Source organism: Temnothorax curvispinosus, unplaced genomic scaffold, assembly GCF_003070985.1.
Source record: "Temnothorax curvispinosus isolate PA1 unplaced genomic scaffold, ASM307098v1 QBEX01014974.1, whole genome shotgun sequence".
NCBI classification, from domain to species: Eukaryota; Metazoa; Arthropoda; class Insecta; order Hymenoptera; family Formicidae; genus Temnothorax; species Temnothorax curvispinosus.
This window is the reverse complement of record NW_020224754.1, coordinates 140,234-162,593: the sequence shown is the minus strand read 5'-3', so window position 1 is coordinate 162,593 and position 22,360 is coordinate 140,234. Positions and strand designations below refer to the sequence as shown.

At 39.0% G+C, this 22,360-nt stretch overlaps 1 protein-coding gene across 3 annotated transcripts in view; it reads left to right on the top strand.

Moving 5' to 3' along the window:
* The window catches only part of LOC112465174 (Down syndrome cell adhesion molecule-like protein Dscam2), a 162,594-nt gene that overhangs the window by 11,097 nt on the left and 129,137 nt on the right, over positions 1–22,360 (top strand). For all 3 annotated transcript variants that reach the window (XM_025032604.1, XM_025032602.1, XM_025032603.1), the window contains exon 2: positions 12,989–13,081. In XM_025032604.1, the coding sequence (XP_024888372.1) occupies positions 13,024–13,081 (58 nt within the window). In that variant the 5' untranslated portion in view covers positions 12,989–13,023. The remainder of the gene's footprint in view (positions 1–12,988; positions 13,082–22,360) is intronic.

The window sequence follows — 22,360 nt, the reverse complement described above, 5'->3', positions numbered from 1 at the left end:
GATAAGAGAATATAAAATTTCTATTAGAAGTAAAGTATATCTCCCCATCGAGTTATTTTTCGCTATCCCGTTCTGTTCGGATTCACTGTTTTTAATGTACAGATTTTTTATATACATAATACGTGTGTCGCTGGCATATCCACGTGATGCAGAAATTAGTTATTAAAAAGCACGGGGATATTTAATCCATTAATTCGCGACGAGTGGAAACTCTAACGAGTCACAATCTCGGAATTATATATATTCACGTCTATTAATTATTTATCTGTTTCTTTCTCTTTCGTTCGGTGATATTTGTTCGACGGGCAAATTCCGATACCCGAGGTCCCTCCTTTCCGACGTGAGAGACAGTGGAATGAATTTTCACTCTGCGATGTTGATGGCCGTGGAACATACGTCGATACCTTTTATTGGCGCCTGCTTCTCGTGTCGTCACCCGCTCATATTTGTGCCGAGCGATGTGTGTTCTCTTCTGCTCTCGCTTCGCCTCTTTTTCCTAGAAAATTCAACACCGAGCTCTGATGTAACCGGGACCGTTTTAACTGCTGATAGTACCTACAAAGATATTGTCAATATTTACCGGCTAGAGGCTAGATATATGAAAAAACACGCGATAAAACCGAAATTAACAGAAAGTTAATCAAATACAACGTTGTACCAAATTTAAAAATTTATTATCGAAGCTTTGTTCGTTAAATGCAACGAAATTTAATTTTTTTTTTTTTTAATTCATCTGTCGATATTTGTTAAAAAAGCGTTGTTTATTTTTAATCAAAAGGGATTTTCTACAATCTCCCTTTAGTTTCGAGAAACATTTTCCCCTTCGAGAAATGGAAATTATTTCCGAAACTTATCGCGTCGTCATTTTAATATTTCTGACGCGGCGTAACATGAGAATTGTAAAAATGCTTCGGAGGCTTTCTGCGAGTTTTGAAATGGTTTTGAACATGACCGGAATCCTCGAACAGAGGGCGATCCATTCTCACGTTTATACTCGCCAGCATGCATGCATGTTCTGAGCTGTGACCACTTACAGACATCGAGCATAGTCGTTTCGCAACTTCGCCTGCGCGCCTCGGCAAACTCGATATCGGAATTTATAAATAATTCCGAAAGCCACGGCAACTGTACCTTTTCTATCCAACGCGGAACACGAGGGAAAGAGATATATCGTCGCGGTGCATCTCGTTTGCGTAATTCGAATACAATGAGGTTATTGCCGTCGTGGGAAACATCAGTTTTGCGATTTCTTATCAGGCAATGCTTGACGCTTGTTTCTTAGGCAAGCGGGATAAATAACGGAGGAAGATAGCGTACCCTGTTGCTCTTGTAATACGTTTCCTGCATCTCGTAAAATTTAAACTCGAATACTTTAGGTGCAATGTAATATGCCGAATATATGTTTACCATACTTTTATAAATATTATGAACATTATTAAATATAATGTTTATGTTTATAATATTGTTAATTTAATGATTATCAATCGTTAATCTGTTATGGAACGCTAATTTGTTAAGGATTATAAATGTATCATAAAAACATGATTATTCAAGAAATGTAGAAGAGTATTAAATTTTGATTTATCAGAGAAAAACAAGAAACAAAATCATTTTCTCCGGATGCAATATTATCCAATTTCGCGCGCTCTCTCTTCCAAAAATTATGTACATTTGTATAAACTTTCCAATTCCGTATTCTTCCGTGGAGACATTATCATTTGTTGCAGCCTGCGTGGAAACTCTTGAAAACTTGTTGTTTTACAGTTTTATTTCGGTAAAATGGGAAAAAAGAATACATTTCAAGAAAGAATGTTGCTGTTTAGAGAGTAAGTCCGTGAGACGCGGGTACTTCGACATTGCGTGCGTAACTCGAAACGGCTACACGACTCGCCTAACTGGCGCAGTTAACTACGGCGCGTTAACTTCATTACCGTTACTTCTAAAATTTCATTCCGAAGTTTCGCGGCTCGACACGGCAAAGCTTACGGTAATCGCAACAATTGGTGTAACGCCGTACACGAAGAAACGCGTTCAAAGCACTCTCAGGAATAATTAGTATTACTTTCGTCCGTCGTTACGAATTCTAAGTGTGATGGGTACCGCGCCAAAAACAGGCAGTCTCTTGAGCTATATGGCCTTTCGCATAATAACATCGTGAAAATTCATTACGACAAAAGTTTTAGTCCAGAAAAAAAAACAGAAATCTTAAGTCACGTAATGAAGACCAGACATACGGTTGCTTGCCGTTTTCTTATTGCGGGATATTTTCTCATAAATAATGACCGCACGGTTTGTAGGAAAGCTTTCATTTTTCTCGTCGCAGTGCTCAAAGTTCTCTCAAAATACACGTTTAAATGGTCGACGGCCAAACTTTTTGCAATGCATTATACGAGCCGATATTTAATCACGTTGTTTTCGCAGTAGATTACGAGTCTCTCGGCGCGGAGCGTTTGTAAGAGCATATTTTATATTCGCGGGCTCATCTTCCACCGTTGCGCTAAGACATCTGCATGGCAAGTCTAGGGCGAAGATATTTTTCTATCTGCTCCATCTTCTTTACATACATGCACAGCGTTGAACAGCGTAGCGTGCCGTATATATTTTGCAAGTTTCCTCCAAGTTTCACAATTCTCTCGCGATTTTATCCCTTTCGCGGAATATTAACAAAAAAAACTTGGTAAAGCTGCGAAGCAATTTACGGGCACAACGAGATTTCCTATTTCCTTTTTTCCCCGGGTATTTCTTTTTTTTTTTATTTTTCTTGAGCGAAGTCGATAAAAGCGAGAAGAACTCCCGATGGAGTGGTCGAAACGCAATTTTTGCAGAACTTCGGTCCTTTCTGCGCAAACTTTCGGCGCTGATACTTTTCCAAATCGATTGAATTACGGAGGAGTACCCTTCCATCGAACTATTTCAATGCGCTCTTTAAAAAGCGCATTAAAGGATCACGAAGTTGGCCACTCCAGCGTTTAACCCATAAGATTCTATATAAGAATAAGAATCGCAAACTTTCGCCGATGAAATATCGGATAGCTATATACATAGCGACAATATTCAATAATATTACCAGACATTAAGTACGTTATATATGAAAACCAATTATCGTAAAAAAATCGGCTGGATGCTTTAGAAGAAATGTCGAAAATATGTAATAACGTATCTTTAGGCAATAACATATTTAATATAATTTATGTTATGTATATTTTTAAGAACTCCAAGCTAGTGTTTGTTTCCTGAATCATCTTCTATTTGATAAAATTTGACATATTGTTGCAGTTTATTAAGTTGGAATATATTGTATACGTATATTATATACATTTTAATTCGTTACATGCATTTTACTTCTGTAACTATATTAATTTCTTTACTTGCGCACCACGTACCGCGCCTGACTCATATCGCCGTCTATTAATTTGTTGACATATTGTTTTTTTTATACTTTTCCGTTTCATTATTTAGGAATATAACTTTTCCGCACAGATTTATATCAATTCCAAACGTCGTGCGAGTTTCTAAATCTGGATACCGCGGGACATTTTTGCGTCTGATCAATAACCGAAACTACTGCACATTCGCGTTGAAATAACTTCTCGACGGAACCGCTTAAAACGCGATTCACGGCGAATTTCTTCGGGCACAAGCGACTGCGTGCCCTTTTCCCGATCGACTGCAAAACTAACTGCTATTCCCCGGGGACACACGGCGACGTTTCCGTATTTTCAGGACGGTCCGACGAGGGCGATAAAGTGAAACGGCGTGGATTCCTCAGAAATGGCCGCGAGGGTCTCGTCGCTTTTACCGTCACCGATAATCTTTTCCTCTCTCACTCTTTCTCTATATTTCTCACTTTTTCCTTTCTCTCTTCTTGGCAAAAAATATCTTTTCCTCCATCATGAAGAGACGCAAGCAAGTCTTCCTACCCTTTAACGCGCGCACGTATAGAGGTTGATCCACTTAGGGCATGAAACATGATTATAGCGGAAATTAGGGAAGCTACGTAGGAAGCTACCAGGAATAAATTGAACAAGTTGGGAGGATATAAGATTCCTCTTATCATGTTTTTCCCCTAAAAGTGAAGTTCATTTATTTAGCAACTAATATTTTCTTATTATTTACTAAATTTTCTTTAATATTTGTAGAAGTTACTGACAATGAGTAAATTCTGCAATTAATTTAAAAACTTATAATCTTCACGAAAATCCATTAATTACAAAATTAAGTTTTCTTTAATACCGAATAAGTACAAGAATGGGATTACTCTTATCGTGCTTTACAGAACCCGATTCACAAGTTTTTATGAGCTAATCAAAAGATTAAATATAAATTATATTATATCGTACATTTTTACATTGGGATATATTTTCGTTTAATATCGTAGATTGGCTCGAGCACGAGAAATATTATATATGCAGTTTAATCAAAATGTTTTATAAAAACTTTTGTTATAATTACGAGTTTGAGAATTCTGTTAAATATTTATAATTGAATTAATTTGTCGAGGATTCAGGCGTGTTGCCGCGGCCGGGCAAAATTTCTCATTTGTCACTGGCGATATTAAGTCAAAATTGAAGGCCCGTTTTGAGGAGCACTCGATCAAAACGACATATAACGTGTTGCTAAGTTTCTCCTCGCGTTTTAAATTTGCGCGTTGTCGCTCCATCGCGGGGGCGATCCATCATCTTCTTGTCGGCGAAAACTCGAGCTCGCGACTAATACGAAGCAACCGCCGTCCCTGTTTCGCTATCCCATTTCGCACCAAGAGTAATGCGCATACCTGATGAAACCAACAGTAGCCATAACTTCGCTGCCGCGAGACTGACTGAGAGCCAAATAAATGACTAAATATTCCGCGCGGCTATGAGAAGCGCGCGCTCGTCGGTCAAAATCAGAGAATGCAAATGCGATATAAATCAGAATGTAATATGATACGCGGAATATGACTGTAATATGATTATTACCACACGGATTATATATAAAAGAACAAGAACAGAGATATCTTCCGAATGGACTTTTACTAACTTGCGCTTATTAATCATCCGAGATCACACACAGAAAATAAAAGATGTATGAACAGCCTCAGTGTAATTGAGGTAAAACCTGTTGATGTAACATCAGTATTAATGAACAAAAAACATCAGATAATTGTTTTAATAATTTAAATATTTGGTCCAATAATATCCAATTGAATTAACTACTTATGTCTGTAGCAACCCGTGACGTTTAATTGAAGCAACTTCATTTTTTTCCGTACAGAAGTTAAAATATTTGATTCTAATTTGCATTTGAGAAATGTTTATTTTAATTTTTGCCTGTATTCCAGCATTTTACCTCTTTAGCTTTCGTTTCGCTATTATTTTCAGATGCTTTCAGATCTGTATACACTCGTAAAAGATGCATGCGTGACAAGGCAGTCAATTCATGTCTCACAGATGATCCGTCGCGCGATGCCGAGCCGCGTTCCAATATCCAAGCCATAATTTTAATGAAATTCCTGGGAACACATCGCGGTCTCCGAATTTCAATTCTTTATAAAAAAAACGGGTCAGCTCTCCACAGCGCAGCGGGCTGCTGCGGAGAATGTCCTACGACCTACGATGCCGCCGATATTTTATTTTTCCCCGGTCCAGGAACGCGGTCAAAGTGGCGCTCGCCAGAAAAAAACGAAATATTTCGAAACAGAAAATAGCGCTCGGAGGGAGTGTACGACGGATAAAAATTCCCGGGGGATAATAGGAATTTTTCGCCGAGAGATAAACGCGCGTCGCGTGCGGACGCGCGGGTATAAGTTCGAAGCATTGGGGTTTATGCAATCGACGCGCAACGACGTCGGTATTCATATAGAGAATGCAAAACGGAACAAAATCGAGACCAAACCGCAATCCTTTCGGAATCGATTTAATAATTCTACTACGTCACACCGAAATTTCATAGTAAAAAAAAAATGAGTATAACGTTTGAAACATTAAATTTGAAATTTTTTGAACAAAATTGTAAATAAATGTCAAATTCAGGCAAATTTGGATTTTAATAATCTTTCATATAACGAAAATTTCTCACAAAAGAACGACGCTGATTTAAATTCATCGATCGCGTACCTCGCCAACGATGTGCTAATTGCGAGAGTGAAATTTCGACTTGTGCCGAACTATCACGTATCGGCTTGCTGCACCCGTAATTGGCAAAATTAATAATTCACTATTAAGCAGACAACAACGGCAACGACAACAGCAACTACAAAATAACGAATATCCACCGGACTGTTCATTGTTATATACACGCACAGTCATTTAATGGCAATTTCATAGCGGGCGCTCGTTTAATTCGTGCATTTACAATTAATTCTGTCGAGATAATAGTCCAGTTCCTTTCTCTCGCTCCCTTCCCCCTCTACGAGGTAATTACGTTAGTGCATTTGCCATGGCCCGATGTATGAGAATATTTCGCCGTGTTCCAGAGCGTATATGATTCGCGCGTTAATTAATATCCTTTCGCGAACCGCGGGCGTTGCAAGATTTATAGCTCGCGAGGTGTAGCAGAAATTTTCCTGACGCGCGGAATGAAATGTGGAATTACTATGCCGAGGGTCTTAGCACGCCGTTTACGTTAGCTATGACGGGGGAATATGAGAGAGGCGGAACAAAACTCTCGCGGTGGCAGCTGGAGCCCCGCGGAAGTTCCACACGTTTCGGTGGCGTCATGGGATTTTTGCTTGTTCATGTCCGCCTGATGAATTAAGATCCCGCCAGCAATAATTTCTCAAAGCGTACTTTCCGCTTCTGTAATTCAACGTTGTCAGCAAATTGACGGAGAAAAAGGTCTCGTATTACGGGGTTTCGTATTACCTCTATTTAAATACTCGATGTACCGATGTAATATTCTAGATTCCACAAATATCACAGTATGCTGCAAAACGAGAAGGATTAAAACGTAAAGCGAAATCAAGATTGAATGTTGCAGGTACATTAGAAAGCCGGAGATACCATTTCTGTTGTTTGCAAATAAAGAAAATTCATGTTACGCTGAAACAATTATACTCCATTATACTCTCTCTAAAAATTACGACTCGTTATTATTGACTTGTACTACTGATCCGACAAATACAGTTCGACGGGTCGTAACAATGAAATCCCTCGTCATTTGTCTTCGAACCGTGTCTGCCGCGTTCTCAGAGACACAGACGGTCTAGCAATCGTTATAATCCTCGTAATTTCTTACGATGCAAAAGTCCAATATTGTGTCGTTGCGTCGTAAGACACTTCGAGCGACGGGGTAAGGGTACGCGAGAGGAAAAAGCATCGTCGGCGCGAAGGGAAGACGTGGATAGATGAATGAGCACGATGGCGAAGAAGGAGCCGAGGGAGCGAGAGAAGCCGGGGAATAAGAACTCGCAGGGGTGGTCGAGTCGCCGGGTGGAAGAATACACTCTTGATGCCGGCGATGATGGTGGTGGTGGCGGCGTCGTCGGGATGGGATAAAACCATCGCCGCGTAGTTGCCACCGCCGTCTTTTTTCGTTGTTGTCGTCGCGGCGCGCTCCGTTGTCCCCTTCCCTTCCATTAAGCCGGCCGGTATTAATTTCGTAGCCGCGACAGCGAATGAATACACCTGTGCGCGAGATGCCGAGACCTTTGAACCTTGGCTTAATGCGGCCGGTCCGTATAAAAATATTATATCCTTGACTACTCGCGCTAATGATCCGCGTCGCGCACACCATTTTGTTGCCCACGCGAATATGTGTGCGAAAACGATCCGGGCTGAAAACTCGGGGAAAATTCCTTCAGCTTTTTATTTAGTTACGGTGTATATAGCTATTTCGTTTTGTAAACTTATTTCATACCGCTGTAAATTGCTCGCACCGAGAAATGTTTTAACAACATGGATAGTATATTAGAGAAAGTTCGGAATTAACTTTGCAGAGCTCTCGACATTGGCTATTTCCGTTATTATCCTCATCTCAAAACTTACCGAGTATACTCAACAATTAAAATATTTTCTCATATTAGCGGAATGTCATTGTAATTTTATTTCACCCATTCGCCCTCCCGTACTTCAACTCCTCTGTAATGCGTTACTATAGCATTAACGTCGCGGATCGCGTGATGTTGCGCAGATATAATCTCGCGACAATTTGGACAGGGCCGAAAGTTATAAAACAAGTCGCAAATCCGCGAATTCGCCGCGGTTTATGAGGGCGGGATCTGCATCTGGCTCGTGGCACGGAAATCCTGTATTATTCATGCGAATAATCTCACAAAGGAGATTCGAGATACGTTGAGATCGGGCGGGGATCCGCGCTAAATCGGAACGCACCGAGCAGCCGATATTTTCGCGATTATTCGTTCGACGTGCCGCGCCGCCGCAATTTGATTCATCGCACCTAAGGTCGATCCTTATAGAATATTCGCCGAATCCCCCCGGGCGCGAGCAAGTGATTTAGTAAGGCGAGTTTACGGTGCCGTTTTGTTACCGCCGCCGCGTGAATTATACACGAGTCGGACTCCTCTCGCATTCGGGCACGTACACCTAATTCCCCATCCACGTTACCGCGCCTTTAAACATGAACGCCGCCGTGGCGTTACGTTTAATATCGCGTTACGCGCTTACGCAAACCGTAACGCGTTAATTAGTTTCGTAGTTTGCGCGTAGAACGCCGCGAAACTGTATCGGAGTAGGATCCTGCAGTTCCCGTATATAGATAATATCGTAGAATCTTGATAAGATTACGCTACATTTTTAATTTGACTTTTCGACCGGATAATTGCTGACTGCTGAAAAAATATCCTATTCTTCTCCGTAATATGAACCGTAATATAAACCGTAATATGAACCGTAATATAGTGAAGAAAAATATTTTCTTAACACACGTTTGCTTTTTAAAATCCTAACTCTTTGTTTGTATACGTGAGTCTACGGTGTCCGAGCCAAAATATCTCTTCGTAACTGTAAAACTTGCAAGCCTGCTAGAAAATATTAACCCTAGACAGACTAACTGGGGTGTTATGATAGGAAAGTTAGTTTTCATACCGAGACCCTAACCATAATTCAGTTTAGTCATCCGGCAGTCAACCTCCGTCATTCAGCGAGTGCGTTAGATCCGTGCAGCAGCTGAAAGCCGAAAAAGAAAATTGTTTGGGGTGTCCGTACACCCCAGTGAGTCATTTACGCTCGACATTTACCACAGTAAAGTATATTTCAGATTTTTTGTGAAAATCGGTAACGAAAAATTATACACTTTATAGCACTCCCCGGAAAATTCTACCCCTGTTTCATATATAATTGTTTAAGATTCGGTCAATTATTTCATTTTTGCTGTTCTTGCACAGCAACTGATTAAAACTTTGTAAAGTTTTTGTGGAGTTAATTTTACTGTTTCCATATACTTTTATAACTTTTGACTACCTTTCAAATAAATAATAATCGACAGAATCTGTTTTACTTTCCATTTCTTGCGATTTTTTCCATCCGACAGTTTTTCGTCATTTCCTCTACTTCAGATGTTCAAAGAAATATGTTTTTTTTAAGAAACGAAAAAATCGCTTACATGCCCTTGAAGGTTGTCTATTCGTCTTTCAAAATCCGTTGGAAATTTTAAAATCGGTGAATTTTATGAAAAACTACTGCATTTTTTATAAAAATAGTCATTTTAGCCCAATTTTTGGTTCTTTTTCTTGTTTTTCGAAATTTTTTTACTGTTTTTTTTACTACCGCAAATTGATGACTACTATCGTCTTCCATATTAAACAACAAACAAAATTATCTATTATAAAGTTTTCTAAGAACATTCTGGAAAATATTATACACGCGGTACAAGTTTGGAGTATCGTGACACCCCAGTGAGTCATTCACGTATGAGAAAAATAAGTTAGTCTGTCTAGGGTTAAATAAACGATGTTTATCTAAATGACTATAAAATCGTCAACTACAATGTAGGCAGACATTTTGTGAATTTATTCAGATTTTTTTTAAATACTTCAAAGTAGAGAAAAATAGCGTCAAATGTAACCAGACCCACGTATACACTCCAAAAATGCAAAAAAAAAACGTATATAGATGGAGGACTAATTATAGTCAATCAACTACTATAATCGCGTTTTATCGCAAAATCCGATTAGGAGTGTGTAGATCAACCGCATTATACTTCTTTATTTTTTATCGTATCCGATTTAAGAGTATCTCTTGTTCGAGTATCTTCGACAGCTTCGACATTTTGCTTGGAAATAACTAGGTCATAGTCTGTGTATTATTAAGTCCAATTTGGTCGATCGATTCTCCCTCGTCTGTTTTTTTGCCTGTCGTTTCTATCGCGTCTCACCATGAGGAAATGGTACGTCGGACACTCGATCTCGTTCGTAAACTTAATTGTAAGCGGGGCGGAATTGCTTTCTGGTGGTCCGTTTCATCGATAGCGCTCAGATAAGGGCAGTTTCGCATAATAAAAGAAATGCGTGAGTGTTATCCCCTTAATTATTCCCAGCTAAATGTAACTTTCAGGATACATACATTTTCCTGACTTTTTTCCTTCGTTCGGGAATTTTAAAAATTTCATATTAATCCTCCGCGTTGGCAATTCAAGGAATATTCAAAACATTTTGAAGCATATACATATATCACGACTAGCGAGCGTAAAAGATTAAAATAAAAAAATAGCGACTTTTTTAGAGTTAATCTATTTCTCTTTTAGAAAAATATTTTTACCCTAGCAGACTCTAAACTAATTAGTCCTTCTAATTTTTGCATAAATAGAAATTAATGATTCTATTTAATTTTTTATGACGTTATTACTTCAGTGTCGAGTTGATGCAATTTATATCATTGAAGCAAATATAAAACATAAGGCAAATAAGAGTAAAACGCCGATTAAATCGAAAGATATGTTTTATATTAAAAACCTTATGTTTTATATTTGATTGCATATCTGAACAGCGTAATATATTATTAATTTTCACAGAGCAATATTAACGGAAGACTATTAATCAAGAAAAAGAGAAAGAGAGAGAGAGAGAGAGAGAGAGAGAGAGAGAGAGAGAGAGAGAAATGCAAAAGCAATAAATTAATTCAGATATTTTCACTCGAGGAAGCGTTACCTTTTTTAATTAATCCTTTTTTTTCTATTGAGCGGGATGTAAGTGCACTTTTTTATATTTGCCTGACAACGTACACGAGTAGAAGCTCGAAAAATATTCAGAAAAGAAATAACGAGAGACGAGCGGATGTGGAAGAACTACATCTTCGCGGATCGCTCGTGTATACACGAATGAAGTACATAAGGGCTGGTGTGGGTCACCCTTTGGCTTTGCTGTGATGCAACCGCGGTGCCGTGAAGCGAATCGAATGCTCCAGATTCGGTCTCTTTGAATGAAATCCGTAAAGGACACGATGAAAAACGCGAGCATTTCTATAAAAAGAACATTCCTCAATATACAAGGATGAACACCTTAGCATCAAGTAACTCGCACTTTCGCGATTGTAGATCGTCGTCCTGATGTTTAACGGTTATCGATATGTCTTACGTGGCGTTTATCTCCTTGTACTGTCGCTTACAATACGTTCAGAATTTCTCTCTTCTTTTCTCGTAGCGATCGAAACCATCTGTTCACGTAACGTACGATTTGATAAATTTTGCAAATTTACATTATTTCACAGCACAAAAATTTTATTTTATCTTTATTTTTCTTCTTTGCGTCAGGAAGAAAAATTTAAATTTTTTGTGAATTTGATCATTTCTGATATATTGTATGGATATGCCAAAAATATTCAATGAATTTTTATGTGCATTACACTGCAAATCTATAGATCTAAGTGTGTTATTTTAACTGAAGCTCTTCTTACACATTTCTTGCCATTTTAAATCACGTTATTTAACATGGTTGAACGTATTAACTTTTAATTTAATACGACTAAATATGTTAAATGACGTTATTTGACACGCAAGTGACATGTAAGAAGAGCTTTAGTCAAATGTGTCATTTTTAGATGTTTGTGCATGTAGAAATAACACTTGGATTTACAGTGTAGTTTTGAGATTCAAGCTTCCTTTATTTTAAATTACAATCGAGTGTTGTAATTTATAATTAATCTACAATTAATTTTTATTATTTACGATTATAAAGAGCGTTCTAATTATAAACGATATTAACAAATAACAAATTAATAATAATAAATAAATTATTACCGTGTACTATTACGACGAGCGAAGAAAAATGGTCTTCATAAATTAGAAAGGTTGTATGCAGAAATGTTATCTTTGTTTTGTTATCGAAAGTATAATATTTCCTGACGCGAGAATCAAGCAATTAACTGTTATCTTGCATTAAGATAAAAAAAAGACTCTTCATATTAAACAAATCACCGTTAATACGCCGAAAGCCTAGATCCAACGAGGCTGTGTGCTGTTCAAGGATCTCGACGAGGTCGAGGACCTCCGCGGCTCGCGTCGAACGGCAAAAAACGCGCGCGCAAACGCGAGGGCATTTCCGATACTCCAAGCGCCAAGCTGGTGTGGCACGCATCGCATGTTTCACGATTATGTACGCCGCTCGACGTGCACCGTCTGGGAGGACTTTCATTGAGCGGACAAGCCCCCAGGCACAGATTCGAGAGGGAGGAAAAAAAAATTGTCGATACGGGGCGTAGAGGATTGGCGTGCAAGTGGGATGGGGGTTGGCTGGTACCGAGGGGGGAAAGGGGGGACGTGGTTGGAGGACGAGGTTGGACGTGGTACGGGCAGTCTGCCAGGAAAGAGGACGGGGGGTTGAGGAGGAATCGAAAGGTAGGATGAGGCCCGCACGGCAACGAGGACGGGGACAGACAACGCTTTTGCGTTGAGGGACGATGGGATGCGGGGGAAAGAGAGCGCGAGAGGAAGAGGAAGAGACAGAGAGAGAGAGAGGGAGAGGGAAAGGGAAGCGGAAAGGCAGGGATCGGAGTTGGCTCTGGGATAGCGGGATAACGGATGGGTTGATTGATTGGGCACGCTTGTATTGTTTCAGGAGGAAGCTGAATCGACGTAACGCTCTACGCCAGGATGGCCGGTTGGCCGTTCAGCACCGCGCTGTTGTTCAGCATCCTCATCCTTGTTCGCGGTAAGTAAGAACATGAGAGGGTTGTGCCTCTAGGCCGGACGAATCCAATCGGATGGGCCGTGCCCATGCAAATGATCCGTGTGCCGTCCCGTGCGTGCTCGTTACGATGGTAATTCGGCTGCGCTCTTTAAAAAATCAATTTCTTTGGTTTTAAATCGCTCGGGTTACCATCGGGCATCGGATTCGGCTCCAATGGTTGAATTTAATGAATCTTTGAAGTGGGAGATGGTAGCCCGCTAGGAAGCAATGTTCTCGTGTTGATAATTAATGTAGAATCTACTGCGTCACGGATATTACGTGAAATAGAAAACTGTGCCGCAGCGCGACAGTAATTTATGACAATTCGTATGGTCAATTAATGAGAATGGTTTGAAAATAAAAAATTTATCTTGGAAGCGCGTGCTTTTCAAATTCGTCAAAAAAGGTGAAATCGTAAAATCTGCCACAATGACAAAGCACTGCACCGGGAATTACGCATTCGCTTCTCTACGGTGGTGAACGTAATACGCCTATTAGATCACACATAAAATTTAACAGTGTTATGTGACTGTAGTTTGTATGGTAAGCTTTACGTGTAATCCACGTCACGGATGCGCATACGGCTGCTTTCGCGCGGAAATAAATGCGCCGGCCTATTACTTGCGTTCTACAATTCAAATGCATTCGCAACGTGCTTTCTACATTCTGTAACGAGATTCGACTAATTTGTGATTACATCAGCGTGTGCATGCTTCTTCCGCATCGCGGAAATAAATGCGAAGCGTGTTATGCAAAACATCCGACGAAAAATGCGATCTCTAAGATGTCGTCGTTTGTGATATATTAGACTCCTAATACCTTATTAAGCAAAGAATCATGAATTATGTGAAAATCATTATATGAATTATACATCAGGCGTATTCATGGTAAAAAAAAGATAAGAATTTACAATAACTAGGTGACATAAAATTGTCTAATTATTTTCAGAAAAATGTAGGAAAGTCTGTATATTTTCTAGGTTGTTAATATAGATAGAAACTATAATATATAAAAATTTGAAGATATTTTATAACACTTAAACTAAATCTCAGAATACCTGCTGAGACACGAAGGATTAATTCGCGACATATTGGAGATAAAAATAAAGAGAGATAAATCCAGATTAGATTATTGTTCGCAAATAGTTAAAGACGTAGGATGTTCTATTTTGAGGGAAATGCGTAGGTTAGCAGAACAGGAAAGGATGGAAATACGCGTCCAACCAGTCTTTGGACCAAGAATTTGATGAAACTAAATTTAAATTATTTAAGAACGCGTGTTTTTATCATTGATTACTTACGATGCATTTGAGCATTTCGCAAGCGCGCTGCAATTGATGCACCGTGCGAATCGTCGCAGTTTCGCGCAAACGGCTCGTACCAGGCTGATCGTATTTTTTCCCCCTCGATTTTTGCGGCCGTCGGCGAAACGGCTCGCTTTACAGACGCTTACAGGCGTATTCGTTACCTTCCAAACACACGATGCCGCCCTCTCTTTCGACACGAGCACCGGTTACACCGGGTGCGGCCGCGAATTCTCTCTCGTTTTGCGGGGGTGCCCCCGAAGTGTCCCGGGGTGTCCGATTGATTTTCTGCCACTTCGCAGCCTCTCGCGCGTTCGCTCGATGTCGAGCGCCCGGCGCTCGAAAGCGCGTGACGAAAGCGGATCCGTTGCGCCGCGCGGCGCGGCGCGACGCGGCACGACATCCGTTTAAATTATGGCCCCGGCGGCAGTTTCGTTTATTCCGGAATCCATTATCCCGCTGGAGCAACGGGGCAACTTTCAGACGCAATTTGTAACCCTACCTCCGCCGCCGTATAGTTACTTCTCGTTCGCGCGCTTTGTAATCGAGAGGGTGTCTCGCCCTGCCGGGGTTCGCGCGCGCACACGTCGTTTCCAACGTCGCCCAACTTTAGCCATTAATAACTTTCCTTTTCGTCGAATTTCCTGATCGTTAAACTGGCACGTCCGCCCGGGCGTTTCCTCGATCATCGTAACGGCAAGGACCATTCTCGGGGAAGTTGCGCGTCTTCGGGATCGAAGACGACAACGTCAACGTGCTTCCTTGGATGTTACACTCGCTTCTAGATCGCGATATAGTTGAGCACCCCTAACTTAGTTCCTTGTAATCTTGCCAAGATAAATTAACCGAACGTTGAACGGATAGAATTATATTGGCGACTCATTTTACAATATAACAACAGTCGCTTATTATTTAAGATTTTGTAGATTTGTATTTCATTTATTTTATTTAGATATTGTATTTAGGTAATTTATTTAGATATTGTTGTATTTACAAAATTATGATAACAGATTTGATTAATCCGAGTGTAATTAAGCTACACACGGAAAACTCAATTTTGTCGGAATGTTCGTTTCTGTATTAATTGCAGTACGTTGCAATTATGTCAGGGAAAAAATGTCAGTCAGCTGCATCGAGATCGCGTTTACGCGCTGCGCCTCTGCGACACAGTGTTCCCGGCCACTTCGGCCTCTGGTAACGTTCCTGTCACTCGTAATAGCGAGCTCGACTTTATTTATTGCGCTCCTATAAACGTCCCGAGCGGCATTAAACCGCCAATAAATTCAGCGTGTTTCATCGAATGACGATCCAACGTCGCGTTCGACAGGGTCGCAGATGTCCGCCTAGTTACGTGCAGTGTTCCACGTGCCGGTATTCATTAAATTTCTCATTTATCGGTAGTTTCCAAATCTCACGTTTCATTTTGCAGTATTGAATGTGAATTTAAGTATCGCGACTTAAACAATCCGGAAAGACAGTTCAAAAAAATTAATTTCTATCTTAAATTTAGTTACGTGAGATTCACGATTTGTAGATAAACCTTTAAACAAAAATTCTCCGAGACGCCGAGAAATTCTTCTCAACTAAATGGAGTAAGTGCAAGAGTATTATTTTTTATTTCCTCGCTTACTTTTTGATTTTATAAATTAACCCATAAAGACCGTATTTATTTCCCGAACGTCGAAGTAAAAAATTTTCAGCAATGGAAATATAATAATATTATTAATCGACTCTACTGGCCAATTATAATTGTTAGGACAATACGACCATGGTTTGGTACGACTATCGTCAAGACGCTTTTTTAACCAAAGACCTTATAAATTGATGTAATCTTTGATTTCAATGCTGTTTATTATTTGACTAGCAAAGTAAATATGATTTATTCTGTTAGAAATTTTCATTATTTAGCAAAACTGAAAAGTGTCAGTTTTCATTATTTGGAAGACTGATAAGTGACAAAAGTCGAGTATAAATTTCTAAATGTTTATTAAGAGAGAATACAAATGTAGAAATAAATGTACTTTAAAGAATAAAAAGTTTTTTTATTAAGTTCAATTTTTGTCTAATCAGTTTTATATTTGGACATAAATACCTGCATATCACGAGTCAAATGTATTATGCGGTATCAATGGGTTAATAAGGTCTATGACTGTCGATTTTATCGTTTATTCGATTTATTCAATAAAACTGTTCAAAACGATACAATCTGCGATTTAATCAGCGATAAGCAGCAGCGTTTCTCTCCCGAAAATTTCACATCAATTCATATCTCGTCTCGATTACGCTATATACACTGTCTTTAACGATCAGACAGCAAGCATTTCATTCTCCAGACCTTGCAATATTATTCGCAACCGCGAGGTAGATACTTGCAAAAGTTCTCGAATCGACGCCTCGAATTCGTGTTAGTCGAACCGCGAAGTCTATCTTTCAGCTCTTCGCATCTTCGCCACCCTTGCTCGCCGAGTCTGTTCGCGCCGCAGTCTCTCTCTCCGCAGCGCGCAGGTGTGAGACGTACCATCGGACGAAGAATATGAGAAATAAGAGACGACACAATCAGCGGGAGGGGGAGAGATATGGAAGGCGTAAGCCATTTCTGAGAGAAGAATAGCAGGAAAAAAAACGGGAAAACGACAAACGGAGAGAAAGAGAGAACAAAGAGAAAAGAGACGGAGGGAGAGTGCGGAGTGATTTGGGAGGCAGTCGCGGCTCGGCCGAGAGGATAAAGGATGCTTGAGGGTGAGAAAAGAGAAGGAACGGGATCGGAGAAGACGCGGAGAAAAAAAAGACGAGGAGGAAAACGCTCGGCTGTGTCGTGAAACGGCGGTGTTAGGTGGCGACGCGACGCGACGCGGTGGCTTGAGCCAAAGTTGGAAGCGAAGGTGGTGTAGAAATGGCGGTGAAGACGAGGAGGCTCGGAGGGAGGGGGGGGGGTACGAGACCGCTTTCTTAAAGATGCGAGTCGGGGCACTTGTTGCGTCGCGAGGTGGAGGGCGAGGAGAAAGTCGACTGCGAAGGCTGTGGAAAGAAACGATCACCGTGGGGGCGGTGCGGCACTCACCCGGGGGTTGCGGGAAAGATAGCCGGGGTGGCGAAAGGAGTGGGGCGGAGAAAGGAATGAGTGCGAATCGAATTGATTCTCTTTCACGGGCCGGCATTACTTTTCCTTTACTGCCGTCCGACTCCTGACCGGAAAGCTCGCGGCCACCCTTTTCGCTTTTCCGACCCCCGCGTTATTTATTTACCAACCGTCGTGTACGTGGGGGACGCGTAAAAGACGTTACGTCCTGTCCCGGTATTCGGCACCCACTTACTCGATTTGCTCGCCTTTCTTCTCCGTCTCCCCTTCTGGTCATTTTGAGATACTGAAGGTACTTCTTTCGACAACGATCGAGAGTGTCGGTATAGCGATATCATAAAGATAATTATGAAAGGTGATTCCTTATTGGAATTCCTCGCGAAACACCTTACGCCCCCGATCGATGCTCAAACGAGCAATAACGATTCACCTGGCATCGTTGATGCGGAATATCCGGAGTAAAGGTTTACAGCGCGGTGCAAAGATTTCTCTTTAGGCGTTTATGGACCTTTGATCACTTGCGCTTTAATGCTTGAGAATTATCTACTTAGCATTGATCGAGTAATTGTCTTTTTTTATTCATGCACATTATTCTCTGAATGTACTATGAGAGGGTTGGACGAATCATGCGATTAAATGAATTGATAACTTGTTTCTAGATTGAGGAAATTCTCACTAACTTTGATGCGATGTGCTTATTAGAAGTCTCATAAACTATACGATATTTTAATATCGTGTTTTGGAGATTAATTAGAGAGCTAATAATTATGAAAAAAAAGCTACATTTATTTTTTTAGTTACAGACAATTAAAATTAGCTAATGGAATAATATAGGATATACGTTCTCGTATCGATTTGTCATATTAATCATTTTCTTAGTTTAAATAATATTAATTTTTAATGCCCAACTAAAAACAAATTTTAATTTTTATATGCAAATTATTTAATCCGTTTATTGAAATGGAAAATTGTCTCTTTATTTTAAGAGAATTATTCGATCAATATTAAATTTAATATTAAATTAAAATTTTTGAAGGATAAGGTTTATCATTTAAACTTTGTTGTGTAATCAAAAAATAGAAATTAATATAATTTTTTTGCTAAATTTTTTTTATATTTCGAGAAAAGAGACCTTATGCAATTTAAGCATGTTAATTTAAGAATTTTATTACATTAATTTTAAATTAAAAAATAAGTTATATTTCTCTGAGGATTTAATTTAATTTTTCTAATTTGTTAAACAAAATGCAAGAAAAATTCTCGATTCGTGAAAACATAATTTCACTAATCTTGGAATGTAATAGCGAAAAGTAATAATAATGTTCGTTTTTATTTAAATAAAATTTAAGAGAAATTTTCGATCCTTTAAAACACAAAATTAATCTTAAAATAAAAAAATTAACGAAAAGTAATAATAATAGATTTGGTTTTCATTTGAACAAACGTTTTATTTAACATGCTATAATACGGTCTTTTGATCGAAACAATTTAAATCCTAAGAAACAGAAGAAATCCTAAATATTTTTCTGTAGTATGTTAATTAAACTGTAGTATGTCAAAATATTTCTAATAGGAATTACGATTTCCTGGAATTCAAGGTTGGTATGTACATACACGCAGTGATGTCAGATGTGACTGCGGTTTCGTTCGATTTAATTTTCGACATCTATTGCTCGCGAATATTCTGATTCACGAGTTTCATATATATATATATAATACATATTACGCAAATTTGGACATTACTCTACACGTAACAAATAAATTCACTCACCAAGTTGCATCGGCATCGTGCTACATGCTGCACCTGAAACAAGTTTTATACGAATATTAATTATATTATAGTTCAACAATTATCTTTTGTACGATAATAGATTATTTTATCCTAATTATATTTTCATTTTATTTCCCAAACTAATTATTTTCTAAAAAGACTTGTGGCCAAGAAACTAGTCTTCAAAGTTATTTATTGCACAAGTATTAATGACAAGATAAGACTCATCTAGCAATTATTAAAAAAAAAACAAAGTAAAAGTTACCAGCCAATGTTCGTTGAGTAACTTCGCCAGCTTCTGCATCCAAGTTGACAGTCGAAGACAGCTCCATTTTCCAAGACACTCGCAGAAATATATCAACCAGAAAAACGTAACTAATTACGATCGTATATAGGAAACTATTAACGACACTCCCGATTCTCAATACATTTTTAATACTTTCGGTTTTCGGCACTCCCGAGAATCAGACCTCCGATTCTCAATACTCGACATTTTTCGACAGTCCCGACTTTCGACACTCCCGATATCCATTCGCGATTTTTATTCCTCGATATAGCTGTTTATTAATATTTAATATTTATTACTTTATTATAATAATTATAAATTTATAAATATATAAATAAATATTGTTATAATTATAATATTAATTATAATTATTATAACTTTATTAAATCTTTTTCTGCTTTTCTTTCTTATTATTTATTTAAGCAATTAATTGAATAATTCAATAATAATACATATGTGATAATAAAATTATCCTAAGAATATATAATAAATATATTTAATTTTCAAATGATAATCTCAATTCTTAAAAATCCTATCTGCTACAGAATACTTTGCAAAATATACAAAAGTGATAATGCGTTTATTAGATTTTTTGGTAATAATTTCTCCTTTAAAAAGAAGTTTATCATCACTTATTTTTACCGAACTTTCTTTATTTGCGAAATATTTCCTATTTACTGCTTTTATTCATATTTGCGAGTTTTACAAATATTTAATGATTGATAAATCTTGCCATATAATATTTGTTAAAATAAAATATAAGGTATATTAATAAATAAATACGCTCTATATATTGACTACATGATATAAAATAACATAATAAACTATTTCGTAACGTGCTCTGTATCTGTACGAATGCATCTTCGTATTCAAAGTAAATTGATAACAATTATATCCAGGATTCAATATTGATCTTAATCTTTATAAGCTTAAAATTTATAAGCTTATCCATCTTAAAACAACAGGTCTATGAAACGTGAATTTGATAAATAGATAAATCTAAATGAATTATATGTAATATATCTCGTGCAATTTTCACAGATCCGTTATCTCGATTTAAAATGAAAGATAATTTGTCACTTACAGATACGATGCGCAACAGCGGAGTTATAACTGCGTCGTAGCTATGTTGATCTGTAAAATAAAAGAATATCGACATTATTAATAAGCGTTCAAAATAATAATTATTTTAACAAGGAATTTATATTGTTAAGTGTATATATTGAATTCTTTTATTTATTTTTTAATAAATATTTATTAAAGTAATTATGTAACTTCCAAAAAATTTCATTTTAATTATAGGATAGATGTAAAACTTTATAAATTAAAAAATTTATTTTTTGTACAAATATAAGATAAGAATCAAATTAATTTTGATACTTAAAAAATTGTATACAATATAATATCAAAGATATTTAGAAAATAAATGATTAATTCTATGCAAGACAGTATCAAATGTTAAATAAAATAAAATATTACTCACCCCAGAGTTGCTCCGCCGTTGCCCGATGCCTTCCCGAGCCTCCTCCTCCTCTCAGAATTCGTTGAATCCATCCACTGAATATCAGGTTCTCCTTCAAATTTTCACTCGCGAATACACGGTTAAATTACGATCGCATTCGAATTAATTTACCAGTGTGCTACGATCGCGTGTTTTGCACGACACTCTTGAAATAAAAATCAATTAAGATGCGACGAACGTGAATTGTTGCGAGTTGATTTTGCGAATTCAAATATAAAAAATCCGATTGTCGTCTCAAATGAAATCAAACAGGCGTTAAAAATTCGTTAAATTCCTCGTTCTTCCCTCTCATATACACTCGCGCTTTTTCATGCCAATGCTCGCACAGTGTCGGCTCGCGGAAGTAAGGTTAATGGTCACGCAGTACTTTGCACAGCATTACCGACGTTGGTCGCGCGCACACTTTTATGTCAAGACGGAAAAGCAACGCGGAGGAACAACCCTGCGTAGAAATTACCTTTATCGTCCATGTCTTCACACGTACAGTCCACACTCGTGACGTCTCGCGAATTCACGTGGCATGTACGCAGTCGGCGTTGATCGGCCGCGGCGTCGTAAATCCGCAATAATAACGGCGGGGTGACGAGGAGCGTTCGGATACTTCGGATATCGCGCGGCCAACTTCACGTGGTAGCCGCCGCGCTCTCGCGCCGCGCCGCGGCGACGGCGACGCTACACCTGTTACGCCTGGCTTCAATTCAAAAAAATTGCCGTGGCGGATAAACGATACACGCACTTCACAGAGCGGCGACTGTCACGGCAAAAAGGGCATGCGAATACGAGTCGAGAATAAATCGCGCTGCGCGATATCCGGAAATACGGTCGTCGCTTCGCCGCGAAAGATCTCGCCCCAGGCCCCGGGCGAACGAACCTCGTTCGAGCATACCTCACGCAATGCGCGATTTCGGTGATCAATGGCACGTCGCGAGTTCGTGCCGCGCAAGATAACGAATCTGAGAGAACACGGGTCTATTCGGTGTCTACGTGCGTCTGTAATTACGACACCGTACTCACCGAGTAAACGCGTCGCGACGTTCACGCAGCTCGGAGCGATCCGTTACGCGCCTACGTCGTTTCATTGCCGGCCGGACAAAGAGGGAGGGCGGCACTTTCACTCCCGATACCGCGCGACACTACGCGAGTCAACTTCACACCTAATTAAAACGCGACGGACCGTCTTAAAATATAAATTCGACGCGCAGCACTGAAAATACGCGCGATACATTTCGTACGCGTAAAACTCGTCGAACATATGCGATATTGATGGATAGTCGATATATCACTAGTTTCACACTGTTTT